Source organism: Tauraco erythrolophus, chromosome 8 (genome assembly GCF_009769465.1).
Source record: "Tauraco erythrolophus isolate bTauEry1 chromosome 8, bTauEry1.pri, whole genome shotgun sequence".
NCBI lineage: Eukaryota > Metazoa > Chordata > Aves > Musophagiformes > Musophagidae > Tauraco > Tauraco erythrolophus.
The window spans coordinates 7,370,689-7,389,651 of record NC_141472.1 but is presented as its reverse complement, the minus strand read 5'-3'; the positions used below and the strand labels follow the sequence as shown (position 1 = coordinate 7,389,651).

The 18,963-nt window shown below is 39.8% G+C and overlaps 1 protein-coding gene across 3 annotated transcripts in view; it reads right to left on the bottom strand.

Moving 5' to 3' along the window:
• Nucleotides 1–18,963, bottom strand: part of DIP2A (DIP2 acetate--CoA ligase A) — a 138,795-nt gene that overhangs the window by 66,550 nt on the left and 53,282 nt on the right. For 2 of the 3 annotated variants that reach the window (XM_086616101.1, XM_086616102.1), the window contains exons 4-5: nucleotides 10,465–10,584; nucleotides 3,575–3,820 (exon numbers count right to left, since the gene is read on the bottom strand). In XM_086616101.1, the coding sequence (XP_086472227.1) occupies nucleotides 3,575–3,820; nucleotides 10,465–10,584 (366 nt within the window). Of the gene's footprint in view, nucleotides 1–3,574; nucleotides 3,821–10,464; nucleotides 10,585–18,963 lie in introns of those variants that run through there. The other variant, XM_086616103.1, reaches the window with a different exon arrangement.

Below are 18,963 nucleotides of genomic sequence, written 5' to 3'. Positions count from 1 at the left end.
AAACCACTCGACCAAAATAGACATTTAAAAGGAGTTTATTATTGTATTAGAACAATAAAACAAAAAAGAGAGCACCAACCAAGTCAGAACACAAAATAGGATTCACAAGCCACTACTTCATTCCTGTATTTCCTGTTCAATAAACTCTTTGAAACTGTTTCTTACACACTTCACACTCACAGCTCCTGTAAAACTGCTTACAGAGTTCAAAACACCTACTCTTGTAACCCTGCTTCCTCTTAAGAAAAGGAATTGTACTTTTAAGTCTTTTAATAAATAGTGGGTCAAATTCCATAATAATCCATTTTCCCAGTTACTCAACAAGAACCAAGTTGGAAAATACTCCACAGTTGCAACGATGATCTTGAAAATAACCTAGACACACTGCTAGCCTTACTCACTTAAAAAAAAAATATTACACTAAAGAAAAAAATCCCCACAAACAACATGTAGATGTTGTCTTTGCTTTTATAGGTGAAAGACAAGCAGCTTAAGAGCAATGCATGTTCTTATCTGACTTCATTCAATGCTGTAACTTTGCAGTTCCAACATTGCAGTCTGCTGCTTGGGAACTTAGTACGATCTCATTCAAAATGCAAGCTGGAGAAGATGAGCTGCAAAGGAACAATCTGCAAAATTTAAATTCTCCAACATCTCAAAATTGTGAATAGTTGTTTAGTACATAGTCAAAATACATAATACTTTAATAAGGCATAGTATTTAAAATATGTAAGATGCTTTTTATATTGCTGATGTCAGTACATAAACTGAGAAATTAAACTCTTCTACGCTCTAGGACAAATCAAAGACATCCATTATGGAAGTATATCAGTATTTATTGATAACAAAAAAAGTTTTCAATGTAAGAACTGAGCAAGTTTTCATATTCTCTTGTGCAAGGAAGACTACACAAAAGAATACTGATGAATTATTTTAACATGAAAAATGCCACAACTGAATTGTTACTGGACATGCATGAATGTTACCGAGCTAGAAATGAAAATTGACGGAATATGGCAAGCATTTCAGAAATTATGAAGATTACTCTTATGCCAAAACATATTTAATTTTTTGTCAAAGGCACTGGAAATTTTACCTTTCTAAACATTTTTAGTAGATCAGCTCTTAACGATCCCTGACCTTCCTTCTTGATAGATACTATAAATGCATATATATTTCCTGTAATGAAATTTCAAACTGTTCTACTGCATGCAGTCCAACATTTAGCTACTTGAATGCTGAACTTTGAACTGTTAAGAAGGCCTTGATTTTGTCTACAATTTTGATGATTAAATGCTCCTGATGGACAGATCATTATATTTTGCTTATCTTGCAAGTTTTTACAGCTATATTAAGAATCTCAATCACACAATTATGGCTAACCTTCCAAGTTTATTGGTTAATTTTAAGGAGTTAAAACATGATTCCTATGAATCCATAATGCCTTCAAAGCAAGGTGCAGACATATTCCATCTTACTTATATCCACTAAGTAAAAAAAAAAAAAAAAAAAAGAACAAAAAAAAACAAAACAAAATTGAAATTTCCCATTTATAATAAGCCTGGAAACAGGAAGATTAAAATTTAGATTTCCTTAAAGGCAATGAGATAGTTATGTTTTGTAGAAACAGGAAAAATTTCACTTGCAATAAAGCCACAAAAGTTAACCGAGGAGGCAAATCTTTCTATGTTTATGGATGAAGTACTGATGAAGTGCAGAAAAATAAACCAAGCTGAATGCTACCCATAACTCTGTAAGGCACAAAACAAAATCCAACGTTTCAATGTGCAGGAACTAAGGCAACAGCACGAAGCAGACCTGGGGAAAAACATTTCGCCTTGTAAAAGCTTATATATCAGAGCTCCTCTCTGTGCTTAGCTTCCACAACTAAGAGATTGCCATACAAAACAGAGCAGGGAGCAAAAGCAAGTAGGAAAGATAAAGACAACCCTTCCCAGACTCTCTGACATCTAAAGAGCCTTCTAGAACACAAAGCAAGCTACTAGTTCTTTCCATCTCAGGTCCAGCACCCAAGCCACACAGAAGACCCAGAGGATCCTCTTTCAGAGAGCCTCTAGCTTGTTCATACTCCTTTCCCGGTTTCACAATGTGCTTTAGGAATGGGAAGCAGTAAAAGTCCTGGTCACAAACTACAAGCATTGGTTGCATTTTGAAGCCTGTAGCTACTATAAACTGATGTTGATGCCTCAAGCTCAGTATAAGGCAGAAGGAACTCAGAGGGCAAACCAGCTAAGAATGGAGAATCAACCATGATTAGCTGCCCCACGCCTAGGAGAACAGCGAACTGTCTGTATCATCCAACAGAGAAGTCGAAAGGATGCGTGATCAGGCTTTCAACAAAATCTGAACCTAACAGCTAGGCCAGCTAAATGAACAGGTATTTGCAAAATATATTTGTGCCTTAAACTATCATGTTAATTAGAGAGAAGCCTGTATACTCAATTTAAATCTAAAGCGCTTCAGTGTGTTTTCCTCATTTGACCTAACCTGTTCTCTGTAACAAATTAGGAAAAATTGTTTGTACAGTGTATGTAGGCTTATAGTCACAGATCAACAAAAAGTCAGGTAAGCAGAGCACTAAAACTGCCAAAACCGGAAATGTCCAGGAACAATGTGTGTGTTACTTATCGCATATTACCAGAAGCACAAGAAGTTCACACTGTAGCACACAGGTGAAAAACAAACGTCATTCTTCACTTCAGTTTTCTAAATTACTGGGGGGGGGGGGGAAATACTTTAAATACAAAGTGATTGTTTCTCCTCTAGGTCCTTTCCCATTGTTTAACATTAGTGCGGTCCTGCTCCACGCACATAAATCCACTACCAGTCCTCACTGCAGCATATAAAAACATTGTAATAATTATTTTCACAGTGGAAGGACTGCCTTTCTCCCTCCCTACCAAACCTTTCAAAAGCACAAGACTAGTGCTCTGTATTTTAGGACCAAAAATGTAACCTGAAGTTCTGGACCTTCAGCATTACAGAAATTGAGACAAAATTCACATTTACATTTCAGCTTAGCAGTGCTTCTACGTTTTCACTCTAGTTTCACAATAAAGGACTATTCATGACTTAAATTTTAATTAAAGGGGAAAAAAAAAAAAATCACATTTCAGCTTGAAATCTAGCTTTGCCAGTACCTCTGATTTCATAACTTTCCAAACAATTCTGGATGTTTTTCTAGTCTTTTGGGTGTTTACCAATTGAGTCACATTTGAAATCCATAACCTGATATTGTCGAGGATAAATACATGCAGATTGGAAAACATGCACCAAAAATATGATCCCTTTGAAATTCTGCTTTTGAACCCAGTAAAATTGAACTTAGTTTCTTGATAAACCAAGCGTTTTGCCAAGAAGAACGCATGTTCAGATCTCATGAACAACTGGTCTGGTTTAAATTAAACACACACACATCATACATACCTGGTCTGTGGACTGTACATTTTAAAGCTACTTATAGGTATCTTCTGGTGAAGACTTTTGTGTTTAGCCCTGCTTTGGGATTTTTAATTTGATTTTATTCCAACCACACAGGCAGTTCTTTACTGACCTAGGTGGGTGTGTGCCATGAGATCTGCAAGCACAGTGGCAGCAGCGGTGGCAGTAGCGGTATTGGAAGCAGCAGCAGGTTTCCCTCCTGGATGAGATGAGGTGGAGGATGCAGAGGATGAGGTGGAGGAGCCCTGAATAACCCGGTTAAGCCAGGGCTCTACGTTGGAATGGCTCTGGAACGGAGTGGAGGTGATCCGCCCTTGCCGACGTAACGAGCCCTCATCTTCTGATGCTGACGATGTGTCTGTGATTAAAATAACGATGACAGGCATGTAATGTGGGAATGACCCAACAGACGGGAACATGAAGTTTTTTCATGTTCTTCACATAGCATTCTCATGTGCTACACATGAGACACATGTATCAAGCATATGGTATATTCACATGCAGAAATTCTGCTCATTGCCATTTTTCAGGTTAACACAATAACCGCTACACATTACAGCTAGAACACACTTGAAGTAAAGTTTTGTTTACCTCCTGTATTTGGGATGAAGTTAAGACTCAAAAAGAAAAGGCTTCTACCTAAGGTACCTAGTACACTCACTAACCATCCTCAGCGAGCATATCGTACCCATTCCACTGAAAGAATATTTCTGTTCTGAACAGGTAAACTCCACCTCATCCCACCCGAATAAACTCCATCACATTTTTTGTTGGCTTTTTTTTTTTTTTAATTACTTTTTGAGGGGAAATTCTTCACTTTTTGATTTTTTTTTGACAATTTTTAGAGAACTGATTAGTAAAAAAAGCACAGTGCTATAAAGCTCAATGAAAGAGTAGTTTCATTAACATGAGAATAATTAAAAGGAATTTAAAAGCACAGATTTCAACCACATGAACTGATATTAACAAGTACTGCATAGAAATGCTTAGTAAAGCATCTTTTCATTCTGGATGTATATTTGTTGCTGTTAGAAGTCTGACAAAAGGCTCCTGTTTTAATTACCTTCCAATAATTTACAACTTTCCAGAAATTTTCCTTTGGCTCTCAATCCTTCCACACATATAATCAACTCAATAACAAATAAAAATTGTCTTTCTAAATACCATGAAAATACATCTCTGATGATTTTGAGTGAAAAATAGAAACTTTTTGTCACAGAAAAAGAATCTTGCCTTCCTAAAGAGATTGCTGCAATTTAAGAACTGATCCTCTGTATGCTTCCCCGCTCCCTCTCCCCCAGGCAACTAAAGGAAAGCTCCTAATACAATGTGTTGCCCGTATACCGATAAAGTTCACATCAAGACAGTTTGTGAAAAGCGATTTTAAGTCACACGTAATGGCCAGACCAATTAAGTCAGCGGGAGCTGAAAAACAGCTTCTGAAAAAGATAGGGTGTCCATTACGATAGAGTCCTTTCCAGACATGGAAATCCTGGGTGACAGTGGGGTGGGTTACCTCAGAAATTCTGCAATGTTATTTTTTTTTTTTAAATCCTCTGAACACACAACTGTTCAGCTATACACAATTCCATATAAATTTTGTTGAAGCTACATTATAAAATATTTTCCTCATCTTTGGCAGTAAATTTCAGTTACTAGGTGTTTAGTTTTCTTCTTTTAAGAATATGAGCATTTCCAATAGCTTCCGAATAATTGCTCTTCAACAGCTTAAAACCACAAAAATCAGAAATCATTTCATAAGAAGCCCGTTTAACTCACTGGCATTTTCAAAGTTAAAACTGTAGATCTATGATTACTTGAACATCTCTAGTCAAACACGACAATTTTAAATTAAAGCACACAAACAATTTATCTTTGAGAAGATACAGCTGTGGTGGATCACCGTTCCTGGGTCTGTGCCTTGTATGTTATTTCTGGTCTATTGCCATAGTTGCAGTTTTTGGCTGCTGACTACATCTGCTCCTGGAGAGGAGCCAAAACTGCCCCTTAGTGCTTGCAACATTCCCTTTCTTTTAGGCAGGAAGCAAAAATAAACAATTCCAGGAATATGGAACAAGATAGTGTGATAGTTTGATGTGTGGGGGGGTGTTCTGGTGGCAGGGGAGGGGATTTGCTCCCTGTGCCACCAGATCTGAGTCCCACACCCCCCCCGGGGGAGTTGAGCCAAATCGGCGCCTCTGCGAATTGCCCTATTTAAGTTGGGACAAAGGGGCGGGAAAGGGGCTTTTTGCTCAGGAGCGAGGAGAGAGCAGGAGGGCGCTGCCCTCGCTCCCGGCTCCCGGCCGGGCGGCTGCCCGGGCCCGGGCCGGCGCCATGTGCTCAAGATGGCGCCGGGGGAGCCGCATGGGGGACTCGGTAAGCGCCCCGCTCCCGGGGTGCCCAGCGGGCCGAGCTTCCCCAGAGAGGATTAATATCTAGGAGAAGACAACCACAACGACCGGGTCAGCCAAGATGGAGCAGGAGGAGGTGTATTGGAGCTGAGGTTTCCCTTGCAAATCAGTGTGAGATGGCAGGCGGCCCCCCTGCAGCCAGGGTGTACTCGGCGGAGCAGAGACCCACTCGTGGCCCGTGGAGAAACCCACGTCGGGAAGGAGATGCCTGAGCCCAGGAGAGGTCGTGGAGCAGGGGATGCGCGACCAGGTACTGTTGATAATGGGGCATGGAATGCACGACGAGGTCGTGGAGGCATCTGGAGACCGTGGGACGACCCACGCCGACGCGAGTGGCAGCAGCTCCCTAAGGGGCCGAGACTGGTAAAGCCCGAACTGGTGCGATCCATGGGGAAGGATTGCAATCCTGCGGGCAGGACTTACTTTGGAAAAGTTTGGGGACTTTTCTTCGTGAGTAGGGGATCCACCGAAGCAAGGGAAAAATGGTGTAAAGACTCCTCCTCCTTTAAGAAAGGAGCGGCAGTGAACAACATGGATGAACTGACCTGTACTCCCCCATTCCCTGTCTCCCTGCGCCGCTGGGGGGAAGGCAGAGCCAGGAACGAAAGGAAAATAGGGGGTGGGGAGGTGTTGTTTAAGATCGGGCCTTGTTTTCTCTTTTCTCCTCTCAAGTAACCGGTTTCGTCCCCTTTTGTCTTTTGTTAAGTAACTGTTAATAAATTGTTTTGTTTTATTAAGAAAGCCTGAGTCATGTTTTGCCCGAGACCATGTTTGGTGGGTGCTCCCTTTCGGTTCTTGTCTCGACCCTCAGTCCAAAAAAAAAAAACCACGACAGATAGGATTACAAACAGTCAGGTTTCAAAAACAAAACAAAACAAAACCACAAAACAAACAACAAAAACCAAAACCCACCAAACAAAAAACCCAACAAACCACACACAGCCCACAAACACATTTGCGATCTATTATCACTTCAGAGTAAGAAATAAAACTACAGAAAAAACAGGTTTCTCAAAGAATACATATTCTGACAGTAACTCCTTATCCAGACACAAGTTGAATAAAGTGTCTCTAAAATTTCTAAGCTTTCAGATGTCCTACATAAGCGGAGAGGGGAACCCTCCCCCCCCACCCCGCAATGTAAAATATTAAATGTGTATAAAAATGAAGGATCCGTAGTAAAAACATTCTAGTATCAAAACATAATTACAACAGAAAAATAGCAAGGTAACATCAGTAACTAGCTCTGTGGCAGTCTAAAGAGTTAATTAGTGGTTCTCGGCTTGCTGTGAGCAGAATGGTACGTACTGGGCTGCGGCTCTTCCCAGCCGGTTGCTGACCCAAGACGGCCACAGGAACCACCACCCTTTGGATCAGACTTGCATTGAGACTACAGCTCAAGTTCTGATCACGTGAAATCTGTATGAGAAGGACGAGAGACTCAATGGAATGAAAAAAAAAAGTAGATTAAAATTTTTGGAAGAGTGACTGATGAAAGCAGTCCATTACTGCCAGTCAGGAGTTGGTTTTGAACCTAACGTTTACAATCCAGTGCTTCCTTACTCATGACTGATGGTAACTGTAACAAAATTTCAGTTATTAACAAACCCTGATTTTAATTGCATTAACTTCTGCCAATACAAGGACTTCAAGGCAGTGGTTTAATGTCTCAAGACAATAAAACTAGATGCTTCAGTGCTACTCAGGTTCTTCGCCATTTCAGACCTTTCCTGCTGAGCTAGCTTTGCAAATAAAGGCAGGTCCATAAAAAGACATTATTTTTATGAATTGATATAGCTGAAGCAAATCTTCAGAATATTTTTGAATGGCCTCATCTCCTATGATACAGAATTCATCCAGTGGCCTATTCTCTTACAGAGATAAAGGTATCTCATAACAAGTCACCTTCACAGCAGAACAACAGATCTCAGAAACATTTAACTCTTCTTTCAGAATGTATTAGTCAGGGTGCTTTAGCATCCTGCTAAAGCTCAGCATGAGTATACCTGTCTTCTCTGCTAACCACATGGGCAGGCGTGTTAGAAGATGGCACTCTGCAGCAGCACAAAGACACAAAACCACTCATACCACCACAGGCAGACACCACGGCCTCCTCCTGCCCCGTCTGGGTGAGGAGATGGAGGTCCCACATGTACACAGACGTACACCATGCACCTCTCCAGCAGCTGAGCCTGGGCACTCGGTCCTTGGATCCTGCTCTCCCTGGTTGCTGGCACCTGGACACAGGAGCCTGAGGCCGCAGTCCCACTCCATCAGCCTGTACAGAGTGGCCAACTCAGCCACTACACTCGCACCGAACACGGAGCCCTGTGCCCAGGAGAGATGTTAGGAATCACGTGTAACAGGAGAGGACAGACTGCAGAGCCAGGCGCAGGGCACGGCCAGGCGAGTGTACCATGGATACATGACCAGCCTTCTTTATCCCCTTACCCCGTTATTTTCCCCACACTTGTTCCTCCCCAAATCACCTAAATCTACCCCTTTCCCCATCTGCAGTTTCTCACTTAAACATGCCATTAACAAGTCTCATGCAGTCACAAAATTCTTTTGCACTGCATCCCATAATGTGTCCCACACCCTCTCCACCCAGATGCTCTAGTGTTGACCAGTCTTGATGGGTTTCCTGCCCAGACAGGAGGGCTGAGGCTCTGCAGACAGCCCCAGGAGGGACCCAGACAAGGTGAACCTTCTCCTGAGCCCTTAATTTGGGTTCCCACCTGCTGCTGGACCCTGTTCTCCTCCAGGCTTGTGGAGATGGGTCTAGGACAGGCTGATGGCTCAGGGGCAGGTCTGGGAACAGCTGGGGCAGGGTATCATGTGCTCTCGCCAAGGCGTGCAGACCAGCTTTTATGACATAACCTAACAGTTTATCCACAGCATCTCAATTTTTAGACTCTCTCAACCCTCTCAAGGCTTCGTTCCTTCAAAGCGGCGTGCAGAGCCCTGACCTCAGGCAGAAAGCGCACAGCAGCAACCACAGAGACTGCTCTGAATCTCTGCCAATGGTATTCAAAAGAGAATGATATTTTGGTGTTCTCAAACACATCTGCAAGGAGATTCCTTCTAGTTTTAAGTGCTAAGGGAGACAGGAAAGCCTAGCTATCCCTCCACTCTCAGCAGAGCTTCTGGATGCCAGCTATTTTTTTGTACACCAAATCTCAGGCGGAATGCACGTTTTTTTCTCGTTGTGACACACCTCACACTGAGCACATAGTGATTTGTCACACGAGGGGAATGAGAGAAAAGGACAGAGTGATGTTATGTGAAATATACCAATGACAGTTCTATCAAAGTTTATTTTGGACAGTGAGAAGGAATATTGCTCTGAAGAGCTATAAACAGAAGCCTCAGGGCCTCTCTCCCAAAGTCTCAGTATACAGATGGTTGCTATACATGAATTTTTTCCAGGATTTCACTTCATGCAATTCACAACTTTCATATACAAAACCAACATATGTGCAAGAAAACTCAAGCATATGATAATCTTCCTGCTGCAAAAGCCGCCCTCATGGGTCTACAAGTACTAGAAGAACAAGCTAATGAAAATACATGCTACCTTAACATATCTTATAGGCAAAAAAAATGAGGGTGAAGAAAGACCATATGTAAGATTACAGAAGTAATTTATTAACTAATGAAATAATCTGCGAACTCCCAAAAACAATATACGAAAGTGTGTGACTAGCAAAGAAAACTGGAATTTCCTTTAAGTGTGAAGAACACAGAGAAGCAATATAGCTCAGGAAGCAAGACAGCAGCACATCAGACCTGCTCTTTTACAGAAGGGAGATAAGAAACGGAACTGGAGAAGGGCACTAGAGGTCAATGTGCTTCCAGGCCACATTAGAAAAGACAAGTGCACATCATTCAGAACTTAAGAGCTTAGGGAAATTCCTCTTCTTTGTACACAAGACATTGGCCTCAAAACACTTGGCTTGCTCACACAACATGTTATCTGGAGGAAGATTTTTTTTAACCTCCAGAGAATTCATTGGGAGACAACAGGAAGATTACTTCCTCCCCACCCATCCCCCCTGCCCCCCCACCCCCCAAAAAATAAAGCATTCTGACCTAAACAATCTGAACAATTATAGCATATGATTTTCTGAATGCTTTAAATTGCTCCTCACAGTTGAAATCGTCTGATGAATGTTCTCCAAGCGAACGCAGCAACTTAATGGTCTGGCATTTTCTTCAACTCTTAAAAAAAGAATCTCATGCAACGTGAAATAAGGTATTTACAGCTCTGACATGCTTGCCAAGATTATCTCCTTCCAAGTGAGATATTACGTAAGAGAACATACTTAATGCACTAAGGGCAACTGCTCACTCCATTATTGCTTTCAAGAGTACCTTTAGCAGCTACAGTATCTCTAGATGAGACACTAAAAATCTTGAGGAAAGAAATCAAAGAACAAATCCAATCAATACCTGATTATGAGGAAATACAGCCACGAATATAGAAGTTTATTGCAACATACATACAACTTACCAAAACAAAGCATTTGCTCTTTATATTTTGCTATCACATTCACCTGGCAAGATTTAGAGATGTTAACTCAATAGATACCTGGAGGTGTGTAGGTTTCTACGGAAGAGTGCACAAGAACAGACCGTCTTTTGGAAGGCATGGGCATTTTTCTCTCTTTGTATTTTGCGAGTGCTGCTTGCACTGCTTCAGTGTGGACATCTATATAGAAAACAAAAAAAAAGTTAAAGAGATTAAGTTTATATTATTATTTTGTTCTAAAAAGATAAAAATCATAATCCCATCTTTTACAGCTCAAATCCAAAGGCTGAATCACACATAATGTCCCTTATGGCTTTAGTCCTGTTTACCCAATTGCTGTGCTTGCAAAAAGGAGCAGCTTCCAGCTTCAGAGGAAGCAGCACTTCTTGGAGAGCAGAAAGGTCCAAAGCTAAGCTACAGTAACACGGCTTTCAGCTCTGAAGCTGTGACAACTCTGTGTCAACTGTTTCTCCTTCAACAGTGTTTAGCAGAACAGAATTAACACGCCTGCCTCCCACTCAATTCAGCTTAGAAGCAATGGTTTCGAAAGCTGAGCAAGGTCAAGATGACATTTTCCTCATGAAATCAGCTTGAAAAGGCTTTGCAAGTATCATTTAGGAAGAACATCCTGAAAATCAATACTGAAGTTACAGAATACTCAGCACACTAGTTCTGAGCTACGATTTGTTTTCATTTTTGGGCAAAATTTCAACAATGATACAGTAAATTCGCAACAGCACTGGACTCTTCATCCTTCAAAAACCACAGTGGGTAAAGAAGTGAAAAAAGTATACCTGAAGCTCTCACAGAAGAATGCAAGTAAGAAAGAACAGAAAAAGGCTAAATGTATACAAAGAATTAGGGAAAATACACAAAATGTTCTTCTCACTGTCTGGAAAGTAAAAGTTACTCTAATATACTCATTGGTATATTTTAACATTTCTTATTTTTAAGCCAAAATTGAGACTAAAGAGGAATTTAGTATTCAATCAATACCACACTGCAGATAAAATTTAACATATTCTAGTCATTCTAAATTGCCTTTAGCGGATTTTCCTCTTTGACATGTATATTTCAATGGTATCAAACACTAAAACTGATGTAGAAAGAAAATTCATGAGAAGTGAATAGATATCAAGGAGAATGAGGCAGATCAAAAATATACTTTAACATACAACCGAAGATCCAAACTCATTAAAAACAAGTACAACATATGTACACTTACACATGGCTACCAGAGGCACAAAAGCAAGTCTTGTGATTATGCTTTTGTCTCACCACGTTTCTTTTATGTGGAAGCCGCTATACAAGAATCACAGAATGAAAACTGTTCAATTTGAAAAAAAATACGTATTCTTTCATTGAGTATCCATCTAAGGCTGAAAATACATAACAGGTTGATAGACTTGTAGGTATGAAATTCAGACATGTGACATACATACACCTACACAACTTACATAATTTTAAAAAAAGGCAATTTATCTGCCCCATACCTGTAGGGATTAACCTTGATGACAATGACAAGTACAGCTTCATATTTTACAGTACCTTTTTTTTCCCCCCAGTATTTTTTCTTCATTTTTACAGTACCTGAACTTGCTTTGGTCATGCTCAGCACAAGGTTCTTCCTAATTTGTTTTAAATATGCTGATCAATTCCAGCTAACTTTGACAAAGCAAAAGATAGCTTAGGGGAAAGCTAATCAGGATATATTTTAACAGAAATCAGAAGAGATTTTTGAGCATCTCAGAGAATGAAAGGCTACAAAACAGCCATGCACTGCTCACATTGATGTGAACATGTAGGAAGTCTTGGCACAAAACACTTTCCAAAGGCAGCTGTGTCCCAGTGCACTGGATAAACACTTGACACTTGAGGCAAAACTATTCAATTCTCTATTTCAAAAACAGATTACAAATGTTGCCCATATACTTAGAAGCATGACCTCACTTGAGAATGCTTCATGCAATATACTTCTAACCAACTCTAATGACACACTGGCAGATGGCTTTCCTTCAGAACTTCTTAAGTACATCAGACAAAAATTACCATGGCTTAATCTGACACCTTTTCCCATTGTAGATGAAAAGTGTTCCATTTCCACATGTAAAAATCCCACCTGCTCCAAAGCATATTCACACCATGGACCCCAGGCATCTAACTTTTGGTCCCTAACTACACACCACGATTTACGACAACACATGAGATCAAAGAGATGCCATGAGAGAAGCAAGTTAAAACCCCACTACTGGAAGAACACAGCTCCTTTTTCTGGCATTTAAGGAAAATGCCAGAAAAAAACCCAATCCACTCTTAACCAAAAATCTGGAAGCTGCTTTTCTCAGTCACAGCTCCAAATGAGAAACAAACTCTTTCCTTCAGCCTGGCCAAATGGATCAGAAAAATCAAAATGAGCCCTGTGTGCATGGTGCCCGACACCACCGAGTTCTCTGAAGTGAACAATGTCACGTTTCAAGACTGCAGCTCGCCCAAAATAATCTGCTCAATGCTGTACTGAGAAAAAAAAAATAAACAAATATTATACCACCTGTATGTTCTTACAAGATTTAGGAATTTACTAGGTAGATGCTTGTCTCAAGAACTTTTTGTGGAACTAACCTGTATGTTTAAGGAAAAGGATGTTATAAGGGAAAAAGAATATTTACAAAAAACAAAAAGCCAACTAAATGTCTAAACCTCTAACTTTTGAGACAAGATTTTTTTTTTTTTTTTTTTTTTACACTGGGCACCAAGTCAGATTTTTGCTGCTGTCCTTCACACAAAGAAGTTGTTAACAGATGTTTTACAAATTAAAAATTCATTACCCTCTCCCTATGTCTCCCTGCCTTCTTTTCTGACATCTGAGCTACTGCTTTTTGTCAAGTCTTGGTTTCTCCTCTTTAGTTTTGGACTTTTTCCCCTGCCTTGTAAACGTCCACCGTTGAATTTTATTCTCATGGATACCCAGAAGCAAACCTCTTACCTTCACAAAACTCCAGAAAGTTTAAGCAGAACTCAACACATTTCTTGTTTTGCTGTGTTACTTGGATGCACCAAGGACATTACTGCTATCCATAGACTTGAGACTATTACTTAAATTAAAGGTTATTTTTGCTGCCTGAAAAGTTAGGAGCAAAATGCCAATTCTGCAGGACACGTTTCCATAGCAGAACTTTTAGTGAGAATCAAGCTGCATGTTTTTAAAAAAAGATGGTAACTATTAGACACTTTCTCTTCAACCATGCATATATCTATATATAATTTAGAAGATATTTTTATTTTACTAACATCTGGTAGGAAGAAGGGGAACATAACAAATGTTTTTTCTCCAGAAAAGGTCTTTCAAAAGAGAAAATAACACACGATATTTATAGTCTGCATAGAAATTCATTAAGTCATTAAATAACATGGCAGATAAAAAATGAAAGCATTCTTAGCTAGTTGTGTATTTAGGGAATGGAAAGATCTAGCTTGAGGCAAGGGTGTGTTAAGGCATTTTAACAAAGTGGAGTGGGACAGGTCGTAACATCACATAGATTCGTGGTAGCAAACATGGGAACTATTTATTCAATTTCCAGAGGGCAAAATCAGCACCACCTCCTCCTCTAGCCCTCCTACTCCCACCTCAAAACCTGGAAAATAGTAGGTAAATCATAAAACGCAACCAGAAGACAGTCAGGGTAACATTTTGTTGTTTCATAATTTATTTTTATAGCACTGATTTAATTCATTAAGATCTATTTTTAGCTTGAGATTTTTCTTTTAATATTTCATCTGTGGATAACAACTGAGTAGGACCACTCACAGTCAAATAAATCAAGGAATCGGTTTCACTTCCCTGGAACACTTTGTTCCTATTTCACATTCCTTTAAGAGCTTTTCTACATTATGTACACTAAAAAGTAAAGTAATTAAATCATTTCAAAGAAGCAAAACATTTAGGGTACAAAACCTGAGAAATTACTACAAATTAAAGTTGAATTGGATATTAGAATTACAAAAAGAAGCTCTCTACCATTGTCTATTACTAAATTAGTAAAAATTTACTGTGAAACTGATTTAACATGTATGAACTGTGGACTTCAGTTTTCTTCAGTGGATTAAATAGTCATCAAAATCAGATCAAATGCGATCTGTATTATGTCATATTTTTGATAATAGGGAACACAAATGTTCAACAGTGGACACCGAAAGAGCCCAGCATTTTATTAACGTGGATTATGCATACAAAAGTGAGAAAATACATATACTGCCGTTCGAAAGCACAAGAAAGTCTTGAAAAAATAGCCCTGTGTTCCTGCACTTTATTAAGCTGCAAACAACCATGAACAATGTATTATTGATTCAAAACATTTTTATCTTCTCCTGTTGTAGTAAACCACAATCTTCTCTTCCATTTTATGTACCTATTCTGATTTTCTTTCCTTCTACACATACTTTAAAAAGGATGAGGGAGGAAAGCTAAGAAATAGTTTGTAGACTATAAATCACCTAAACTCTTACACCATAAACCCTCCAGCTATTAGAAGCTCGTTTTTGTCTCCTTGTAGCCTCTGCTTGTTTATCAGCCTCTCAATTCTTGTTCCTGCCTTAGACACAGTTGTTTGAAGAAAAACTGGCTGCCCAGTTTCCCTACTGTTCCCAGATCCCCAAGCACCAGCAGCTAAAGCCACCAGCACTGTCTGCCTCTACAAACGGCTGCTGCAAACTAGTGTCCCGTATGACTGCGTCTCTGTAACAAGGATTGCCAGTTTAAAAAAAAGTAAAAATAATTGTAAAAAAGCCTAGTATGACTCCAGGGAGGCTGCAGAGCACAGAGGATCCCTGTGGGATCAAGCTCTATCACGTGAAATGAAGGAGCGCTGCTGCGCAGGTACCACCTGCAGCCCGACTAGACTTGTTCCTCGCTGGGGCAGCTCCCCAGTGCATCCCTGTGTCCTGTTCCAGGCAAGCTGTGAGAACAGGCCATATGCTACGCATAGCCAGAGCAGAAAGAGAAAGTATAGCCGCTGGGAAAGCTTTTTCAGGCTAGCTTTCCCAGCTAGCCTTTTGTGTTCGTACCCAACACCAGGCAGCAGTGGGACTCAGCAGAGGAGAAGGCGCAGTGCCTTCCCCAGAACCTGCACGCCCTCCCTGACAGCAAAGCCAGCAGCAATACACCCAGCACTGGGTGCCCTCTGAGTTGAGGGTATGAGGGTCTCAGTGCTTATCACAACCGAATGCTTGCAAAGTCTCTGCATTTCTCATTTCCTCCATCACACTGTCACTCACAGAACAAAACCCTAGTTAAAGCACTGTAATTTTCACTGCTATTCTGGGAACTCTTAGGTAATTTAGTAGTCTACAGTATTTATTGATGATATTCACTGATGGAATTTTTGGGGTAATATTTACTGCTTGAAGACAAAAATCTGTGGATGATAAAAATTATAGTTAATTTAAATGGACAACAACTCTTGAAAACTATAAAAAAAGTGCTTACAGCTAGTAAATGGCAGATCAATTGCCTAAAAAGGCAAAATTGTTTTGCTTGCTTATTTGAAGTAATTTATGTTAATGGTTCTAAAATAACTATAATTGCTCCAGAAAGAGATCCTGTTCTACGAAAAGTTGCGTTCCACCCTCATCAGCTACTCTTGAAAAGGACACAGCAGAACTGATGAGATGCAAAGAAAGGAAAAAAAAGAAATAAAGGCTGGAAGGAAATAAATAAAAAAAGAAGAAGAAACAACACTCCTCTGCTCCCTCTGAAAGTCTAAATAATAAGGTGTGCAATTGAGAGAAGAAGTAATAGCACCCAGAATTACATCCTAAAGCTGTTTATCCTTCACAACAGGTAACGTGTCAACATATAGGGAAATTGAAAAAGGTAACAACATTTCGAGTTGGTGATGGTGGACATCTTTTCTTTAGGTAGAATATTGTCGGGGGAGTTCCTGGCTGCTACATGGGAAGCACCTGTGCCTTGTCGAGACAGGTGCTGCGAGTCACGGCGGTCAGCCGGAGACCACGTGACCTATGGGAGGCTTAAAGGCGGGGCACTCCCAAGAGGGAGTGGGGCAGTTCCCTCCTGGAGACCGGAGTGGTAGGAGCCCCTGGAGAGCGGTGAGCTGGAGCTCTCTGTTGGAGATTAGAAGAGCCTTCTGATTGTGAGATATGTCGTGGTCGCGACAGCCGTTTGGCTGCGACCCACTGTGAGAAGATACAGGCAGTCCGTGACAGAATATGCTTTTAGCAAAGCTAGAATTTCTCAGATAAATGGGAACTGCTTTGTGAAGCAAAACTGTGACTCTCATGCTGAAGTATTGCGAGGAATAAAGTGAAGCTGCTTTGTAGTAACTGGTGTTTTCGGAGATGTCTTGTAAACATTTCTATTCATGCTCCACATATGCATAAATTTCACAGCATGAGTAGCCAAGAAAGAGCATCAACACCAACGTGAAGCATTTTCAGACTTGAATCAACTAGATGATTCAATGTCTATTGGAATCAGAGCAGTAATACTTCCAACGAGTAAAAACACATGCAACACACACCTTGCATTCTTCTTTCAGTCTGTCTCTTTATTGAGACAGAGAGCCACTAATGAATAAATCTGAAGAATTTTTTTCTAAAAATTAGAGACCAAAAAGGGGACAAGAGGGCTTCTCAAAGTTACACCTACATTACCCTGCACAGACATAAGCTTAACCTGAATCAAGTCAAGAAAAACCATCGCTATTTGGTTCTGATACCACTGAGCACATCAAGCCTCGTCATATATCACTAATGCAAAAAAGAAATCTATTACATGTGTTACAATTAAGAACTTTTTCCCCCAAGAGTTTAAATTTCTAAGTGAAGAACATGTTCTAAGCAAGAAATTTTAATGAAACATGAGTTTGCAGAGCAGTGACATGGCAGTCCACATGAAGTACTATCTAGGGTTTCGGCACTGGTCAGTGATCAGCACAAGAAATAACCTAAAAGCTCTACACATCAGGATTCTTCTTGAATAACTGTCCACTGGCAGGACTGCCTGAACATTTAGGGTCGTTCAGAAATACTCATACTGAGATGTAAAAACATCAGCTAAGCTCTAGACTGATAAGACAGTGAGCAGTACTTCAGAATGACTGAAAGTCGTTTTAAAGAATTTTAAAATCAACAAGGCCATAGAAATATTAAGTCTAGGAAACAGGAAGCACTGATAGCTAGACTAACATTTAAAAGCCACATCTATTCATAAGCAAGTACACTAGCTGAACTTGTTAACATCTACCCACTTTATGTGTCTTGCCCTGTGCCAAACTTCCCCCAAACCACACTCGTAATATGGCAGGGTTGTTCACTTTCTTCTTGTTTTTGTTTGCTTTTTTAAGTATCCTTGGTGTGAATTAAATAGGACATCTGACACTGAGACACAGAAACTGTCCATGCATACAGCATATTGCTCTAGATCCCCCTAGCTCTCTCAGCTAACAGTTCCCAAGTATTCCGGGCTGTGGTTGTGCTCTTTTTGCAGATTTTATTTCTGTTAGTTTAACAACATCACATGTTACTTTAAATGAATTAATTTCTATCAGATTCATGAATCTGCTTTTAATTTATTTGAATCTACTTGGTCACAAAGTAACTTGGAAATCATGGCTGTAATTCAACCACTAAATCTGGGGGTTTTTTTTTAGTATATATTCAACAGTATATGCATTTATATTGTATTATTATTGTATTATTATATTCAACAGTATACAATTATATTGATGATACATTTGAAATGCAAAAATAAATTTAAATTACCAATTTGTACATACTCTTAAACATGTCATTTAATTAATTTTGATACTATGTAATCTTCCTTGACATTGAGAAGTTTCTTCTTTGTGTAGCTGAATACATGCATCTTTCCCTGGAGTCCAGAGATATCCTCAGAATATTTAAGGAGTCTCATTCCTCTTTCAATCATTCATAAGGAACCTATACAGGCATACCAGCTCCATTTCTGGAGCAAGGTTTTAAATGTCAGCAATGCAACTATGAAGCAATAACCACTATGCCCAAGGAGTTGCAAAGCAAAGTGATGCAAGACCAACAACATATTAAAGATGCACAGTGCATATCATTACTCACACTTCTCATTCCCAAACCCAAAATACATAATTACCCTGGAAAACAAACCAGAATAGTTTCCAGTTCAAAGTTCAAAAGTGTTTAGAAGAGAAAAGCTTCCAAACACCTGTCTTTTCTCACTATTGTGACAAGGCATTTCACAGGGAAACAGTGTACTTCAATCACCTGAAAAGTAACAATGGAAACAGGATGTGATGAGGATATTGATATTTTCACAGAAGTTTCCAAAACAGGTTTGTCACAGTGGTGTCCATTTAAAATTAAGTAGAATATCCATTGTGACATTTCCTTTTTTTGTGCTCTTGCTTTAAACCAGGAAATATTTGAAAGTGAGCTACAGTAAATATGATAATCCTATAACCTTCCTTTAATAAAATAGCCCAACCAATCAACAAAAAAATCCCACAACCCACACGCTGTAACCTTTTAAATGTTTAAATAACCATTCTA